The sequence below is a fragment of the Megalops cyprinoides genome, chromosome 16 (assembly GCF_013368585.1).
Source record: "Megalops cyprinoides isolate fMegCyp1 chromosome 16, fMegCyp1.pri, whole genome shotgun sequence".
NCBI classification, from domain to species: domain Eukaryota; kingdom Metazoa; phylum Chordata; class Actinopteri; order Elopiformes; family Megalopidae; genus Megalops; species Megalops cyprinoides.
The window spans coordinates 1,964,320-1,971,543 of record NC_050598.1 but is presented as its reverse complement, the minus strand read 5'-3'; the positions used below and the strand labels follow the sequence as shown (position 1 = coordinate 1,971,543).

The window sequence follows — 7,224 nt, the reverse complement described above, 5'->3', positions numbered from 1 at the left end:
ATGTATGCTAAAAAGTAGCTTGCTAGCCTGTAGTGGGCTATGATTAAAAGTGGCTTGCTTGCCTACCGTATAGCTAGCCTTTATGTGTATGATAAAAAGTAGCTGGCGAGCCTGCTGTCGAGTATGAAAGAAAGTAGCTAGCGAGCCTTTTCATGTATGATAAAAAGCAGGAAGCTAGCTAGCTAGCTAGCTAGCTAACTAACCTGCAGTTAGGAAACTGTTTATGTGTTGCTTGACAACACGTGTAAATGTAATCCTGAAGGAACTATTTTTGTCGGCGGAGCTGAATAAACAACAAAAAAACATAATTTGTCGTTTCAAATTATCGTTACTTAATAAACAGCCTTGTTTGTAGAACTGTTGTATAAAAGCAATATCACACTCGAGGTCGTGCTGTTATACTGAATATCAGCACGGTTGTGCTCGGCTTGCAGCCTAGTACCTACGACCAAATCACAGCTGTGCTAATATTCAGTATAACAGCACTCCCTCTCATGTGATATTGCTTAGATGCAAAGTGAGTATGGGGTCAAGGGGCATCATAGAGTGTGCTTAATCTGCGTTAATGTTTTTGACGCGTTATTTTTTCTTTAATCGAAATTAATGCATTATTTTGACAACCCTAAATATATCACACAAAAAAAAAAACATTTCAAGCTCTCTTATGGGACATTAAAAGTGCTCTTGGGGGCCCTCTGGTGGCCACGGGGGCCCTAAGCAGCTGCTTAGTTTGTTTATGTGTCAGGCCAGCCCTGGGGGTAGCCCTTCACTTCTAAGCTTGTATGCTGAACTTGTTTATTCAATGAAGGGGGATTTGACAGCCTGATGCTGATATTAGGTGCTAAAATCCCCCCTTCCTCCTTTTTGAAATGTGCACCTTAAGATGCAGAAGATTTGGAACACCTGCCAACATAGCATGTTCACACAAACTCAAGTGAGTGACTTCAGGGGTGGGGGTGAATCAGGCCCCTGCCTTGTATGGGCCATCTGAATGCTGTGTGCATAATTAATGTATTAAAACATTCTCCCTGGGGTCACTTATTAAACATTTAAACAAAACTGAAAATTTCAACAAAAAATTAACTTGCCAAACATAATGGTGAGCACCTAGTTGATTCAGTTTACAAACCTTTCTGTGGTAAGGACTGTTATTCAATCACTTTATAAATAGGGACCCATTCATCTTCAGTCAATGTGTAGTACTAGCAGTATCAGTATGTCAATCATCCAAATGTCAGTTAAAGGTATAGTAGTCATTCTTGAAGCTGGAATCAACAATAGTTCAGTCGGTCAGTAAGCCGTATGTATGAGTCAGAAATAAAGATGTGGACTAACGTTCCAGTAAAGTGTGAAACGAGCAGTCAGTGGGGTGTGGTTCAGCTGTGGGTCAAGTTAGAATGTATTGTCGATGTTCCAGACATCTCCACTCAGAGCATTAGCCGCACCCTGCAAGGTCCAGGTGAGGAGGGCCAGCTGCCTGCGGAAGCGTGCCTCATCAAACAGACGTGGGTTTGAGCGCAACAGGGACAGGTGCTCTGTGAGCGCACTCAGCGTGTGCTCCCCTCGGCCGTGCAGGACGTGACGGAAGGGTGTCTCCACTACTGACACATACTGGGAGAGGAAGTAGTACTCCACCTGCAGACACACAGACACAGACACAGGAAGTAGTGCTCCACCAGAGGGCAGACAGGGACAGACACAGGAAGTAGTGCTCCACCAGAGGACAGACAAGGACAGACACAGGAAGCAGTACTGCACCAGCAGACAGACATGGGAATGACACAGGAAATAGTGATGCACCTACAGACACCCTCACAGTACACACACATAGAGTTGTACACACACAAAGACAGATGTGTATGCCCAAATAGGTGGACACAGATGGACTGACAGCCTGCATGGCTATGATTGGCTGACCCTCATGATGCGTGTGTTGTAGAGTCGAGTCATTCTTTCATCCTGCACGTCGCTGTTGAGGATGGCCTCTCTCAGAGTCTCAGCTGCCCGATGATAATCCCCACGAGCACTGAAGACCCACTGTGGAGAGAGACCTCGGGCCTGTGGAAGCAAGGAGTCACCAACTCATCAGGGTACAGCTACATCCAGCACAGCACCAAAAACCATACACACCACAGTACCTAAACCACACCCAGCCAGTACTGAAACCACACCCACTTCCACTTACCTGCCAGTCTAACGACATATTTGTGATCTCAGCACCATACTCAGCACTGTTGCTTATTCATGTGTGCTTAGTGGTGACCTGTTTTTGCAACTTTTCCACTGTTTTTTTCCAATTCATTACATGTACTGTGTAAGTCCGACTGGATAAGAGTGTCTGCCAAATGACAATAATATAATGGAATGTAATGTAATGTTGTAATATAATATCTAAACTAAAAAAAGAATTTCACTTTGGCACTATAAAGCTGGCCTGTGAACAGTTTCACAGTATTATGTGTGCCTGTGTGTGTGTGTGTGTGTGTGTGTGTGTGTGTGTGTGTGTGTGTGTGTGTTTGTGTGTGTACCTGCAGCTCGCTGGAGAACTTGTTGAGCTGGGAGCTAAGGTGCAGGGCGGTGTCGCTGTAACAGGTGACATCCAGCGGTAGGATGTGGTCATGGGCCAAGCGCAGAACCATTAGTCCCACCAGCTCCCCCACACTGCGACCCAGGACCCCCACGCGCCCCTGCAGCATCTCCTGCAGCCTCTCCAGTGTGTCAAAGTGTGTGTTCACAAAGGGGTATGGACGCACATCCTGGGACAGACAGGGGGACACAGCTCAGCGTCCCACACAGCTGTGGCATGCAGCGTTTACTGCCGCGATGCCAGTGCACATCATCACAAAACAGGTATGGTGGGACATGCTGAGACATTCTGAGACATGGTGGGACGTGCTGATATGCACACACAGACTCATATAATTTTTCATCTCATTGTGATCTGGACATCACACATGCAGGAGAAAGGGAGAGGAGGAAGAAAGACTTCCAGGGTTGTGTCTCTCTTCACTATGCACCTCAGTGAAGCGAAGCTCCATAGCTGGCACTCCTCCAAATGCTGTGAAACTGTAGGCCCCGCTGTTCAGATACAGTGGCTTCACTCTGTTTGGAGATTGCAAAGCGAATCGTTGAAGTTAACAGAGTCAGTACCAGTGATGGGCTAATGAGGCTTCATGGGAATCTCTGTAATAAATAATATCTTTAATGTGCTGTACATAAGGGCTGATATGGCTTTGTGGGAATCTCTGTAAGAAAATAATGTCTCTAATGTACTGTAGATAGTGGTTAGTGAGGGGACCACTGGGAATTGCTGTTTTAAATACCTCTGAAATAAATAGGAGTTCTCATATCTGCAAATCAAAATGAGACTGACCTGTGTCAGCCATTCAAAAGTCTGCATCAGTGTGTGTGAGTATATCCAGCCATACTGATTTGCTGACTGAAAGAAAACATCAGTGCCAAATGGGTTTTGACTCCATAACTTCTTGACACAAGCAGGACAAAAACATTGCTGTATTGAAAAACATATTTTTTAGTTGCTTAGTTAGACATTATTTCTGTTGCATACGCACTTTAACCTTAGCTGCATAGCACCATCACCCTAATGCACTCATGGATGAGCAAAGCCAAGTGCACCTGTTTCTGACCTCCTCTAGGGGGCAGTATTCACTTGTTCATCACCACCCCAGTGACACACATTTAGGGCAAAAACCCTCTTGGATTGGCACTAGTTACTACTTGTTTCCGCAGGCATTTCGGGTGATGAGCGCTGCTGTATAAGAGGTCAAAAATCTGGTAATGTCCATCATCCACATGTCAAACACAATTTCCTTAAAGATAGTGACCTCATTTCCTGGGTATTAACCTCACTTCCAGGAATTGGTGAGACCTTATTTGGACTTCTCTTCTGGCAGAGTCAGATGACCTTCTGCTGCTAGATTGTAGCAAACCAAATGTCCTTTGCCAAACATGTTCACCGTGTGTTTGCTGATGCTAAGTGCCATATATACTGTAGTTACACACGAGGGGTGTTTTGAATGCTGATATAATATACAGAGTGACACAGAGCAGCAGATGCAGCTGTAATGTTGCTATAATGGTCTACTATGCATTTATAATTGATTAGAACTTGAAATGAATTACCTGGAAAAGGGTAATGTTTGAAAATAAAACCCAGGGAAAGTGTTTGGTTGGTCAGCTGACTGATGGTTGGCATATCCAAACAAAGTTTCCCTGGATTTATTGATTTGTTCAGGGCAACATTACAGTTTGTGATGGAGACAGTGGTAAACACACATGGGTACTAGAAGTGTGTGTGTGCACGCGTGTGTGTGTATATATGTATGCATATGTGTGTGTTTGTGTGCATGTGTGTGTGTGGTTTTTGATGGACACAGAGGTAAACTCACATGTGGAACCTCCAACTGTTTTCCAGGCTCTCGGTGTAGGAATAGATGGTGTGGCCAGAATGCTTTGGGTGCTCCACCTGACAATAAAGCATACAAACACAGTGGGACACACATGAAGCCTATTATTCACACAGAACAACATATGTAGCTTAAAAAATGATTCACACACAGAATAACACATATGATGCGTGAAAATGATTCACACAGAATGACACACATGAAGCCCAAAAGTGTAGAGGACACAGAGCAGGGCCAATGGCATTGTCATTACTTCAGCCCCCTAACTGTTGTTTTTGTGTTTCTGTCTGTCAGTGTTGTCCATGTGCTTTTGTTTAAAGTTTCCATGCGGGCCCTGCCCCGCTCTCTGCCCTGTCACTGCCCACCCGATTTCCTCATCGCCTCCACCTGCCTGCCTGCCCACCTGCATCCCATCTCCTCATCAGCCCAGCCCTACATATACCCTGCTTGTCTCTGTCTCGTTGCTAGTTCATGTCATCTTTTTCCTCTGTTGCGTACCTGCCTGTTTATTCGTGTTGTTGATCCCGTGCTGACTTCTGCCTGACTTCCGACTTCGTCCCTGTCTGCCGCCCTGCCTTGGTTGTCTGATCTGCCTGCCTGCCTGGTTTTTGACCCTGCCTGCTCTGCCACCACAAACTTGCCCTGCAATTCTAATAAAGCCATTTGGAACCTGAATACAATACTTACAATACAATACAATACAATACTTACTGTATGCACTTTTGTAAGTCGCTTTGGATAAAAGCGTCTGCTAAATAAATAAATGTAAATGTACACCTGGTCTGCGCTGACAGGCATGGACTCACATACCTGCTTGATGACTCCCTCGATGAGATCAGCTAACAGGGGGCTGGTGTATGCTGCTAGATTGTCATCACCTGAACACACAGAAGGACTCTATTATAGTTACACAACTGTGTCACTTCAGGGTATGTAATATCCGTTTTAAATGCTTTTTCCATTAAATGCTTCTGAGGATAGCAGGATGATGCACAGGTTGTGTATGTAAAGATTCAATATTACCTATGTGTACCTCCTGTGCACACAGTCTCACACATACATGTATTACAAGCTTGCATACCCACACACACCAACATGCACTGAACATCACTGACTCTAAGCCCTCTGAACACGTTCAGACATATCCATATGGACCAGTGTCCAACCTGGCCGAGCCAGTGTCATTATCAAAAAGCAACATTACAAATGAAATCTGTCCAATGTTTTCATTATCATCCCTTCATTTGTGTGTGCAGTCCATATTTTTACAGTTAACACATGGAGGATGATGGGATAGCTATTTTTAACCTTGCATTGCAGCTTAGCTGGTTTCATGCTTCTGAAGAAGGGGTGAACACTCCTTGCCCTAGAACATCCTTATGTTGGTATATGCTGCACTTCACAGGACTAAATAATAACATGTTTAATCATAGCATTTATGCAAAGTATAATGGATATTTTCTGGAATTGAGGGTATTACCAAGCACAGCCCTGTCCAGGCTGAAATATGCCACAGCTTTCAGGTGCAGCATAGAGAGGTAACCCTGGCAACAAAAGGTCAAAGGTCAAAAATACAGAAATTGTTAATTTGTTTATTGTCTGTTAATTCATAATTCTGTTAAATAGATTTTCTGATTATTCTGTACTTAGTCAGTTCATACGCCAGTGATACTGTGTGCTACAAACACACTGTTGGATTAAGGGTAAAGACTGAGGAGGGATATGGAGAAGGAGAGATAGATAATGAATTCTCACACACACAGATGAAATATGGGAGCTGCACCACAAACCTCCAACCACTCAGTGGCACCAACACTACCAAAGTCCCCTGCGTCCCAGCTGGCAAACAGCAAGCTCCTTCTTGGGTAGAACCCTTTGAACACAAAGCACAATGGTGAACACGCTGGTGAACTCACACACCAGTAGGCAAAGTGCGTCTGCCATAGCACTGCACCCTGTTCACTAAGATGTTTTTCTTAAAACATGTCTGTTCCTGGGAACACGAAAACACGAGAGAATTAGTTGAGGGTTGTGCCCAGCTCATATCTGACTGTCCTTACCTATTTTTAATGGAATTTGACCCCCTTGCCAGTATTTTCAAACAGATAAGTCAGAACGATACTGCTTATGGACAGCAGTGTGGTGTACCCAAAAACTCAATACCAGAATATTGCAGAGCATTTTGGAAAGTGTTTGATAGCTTGACCTTTTCCTCCTCCATTTCATTCACAAGTAATGTGAGGTCAGTGTGTGTGTGTGTGTGAGCACGTAGAATCCTACGGCTGCTTCCACCCTTTTAAAAAGAATCTTTAACATCTGTACGTGTTCATGCTTTGTGTCAAAGGTTCCTCAAATCATAACACCCAATCTCTTATTATGATTTAAGAGTTGTTGCTGAAAGCCAATCATGCTTCTCCTGTTAGAAGTGACTATGTCCAATCACAACCAGCGTGCATGGCAGACTCTACAAGCACATAAAGCAACATGAAAAATTGCACATATTTTATTACATGGTAGTACAAATTAATCAGATTTTTTTAATAAAGATTTTAATAAAAAGCTATCCTCAATAGACTGAACAAATCCACCACAGGCTTAGTCCCCTCCCAGTTTTAATTACTGGTTAAAAAGTACCCTCCAATGAGATAGAAAAGTAATTGAATAACATTAACTAGCACCATGAAGAAAATTTTATACCCAAGGCTTTTTAATTGAGGATGGACTTTCTCTATTTTGATTGTTTGCTTTTATTATTTTTAGATTTTTATGTATTTTTTTTGTATCATATCAAAATCGT

The 7,224-nt window shown here is 43.4% G+C and overlaps 1 protein-coding gene across 1 annotated transcript in view; it reads right to left on the bottom strand.

The window, feature by feature from the left end:
• Positions 1 to 530: 530 nt before the first annotated feature.
• tfr2 (transferrin receptor 2) overlaps positions 531 to 7,224 on the bottom strand; it is a 31,702-nt gene continuing 25,008 nt past the window's right edge. The window contains exons 11-18 of the mRNA XM_036548595.1: positions 6,218 to 6,300; positions 5,908 to 5,971; positions 5,238 to 5,305; positions 4,410 to 4,486; positions 3,018 to 3,102; positions 2,529 to 2,756; positions 1,918 to 2,058; positions 531 to 1,635 (exon numbers count right to left, since the gene is read on the bottom strand). Of these exons, the coding sequence (XP_036404488.1) occupies positions 1,393 to 1,635; positions 1,918 to 2,058; positions 2,529 to 2,756; positions 3,018 to 3,102; positions 4,410 to 4,486; positions 5,238 to 5,305; positions 5,908 to 5,971; positions 6,218 to 6,300 (989 nt within the window). The 3' untranslated portion in view covers positions 531 to 1,392. The remainder of the gene's footprint in view (positions 1,636 to 1,917; positions 2,059 to 2,528; positions 2,757 to 3,017; positions 3,103 to 4,409; positions 4,487 to 5,237; positions 5,306 to 5,907; positions 5,972 to 6,217; positions 6,301 to 7,224) is intronic.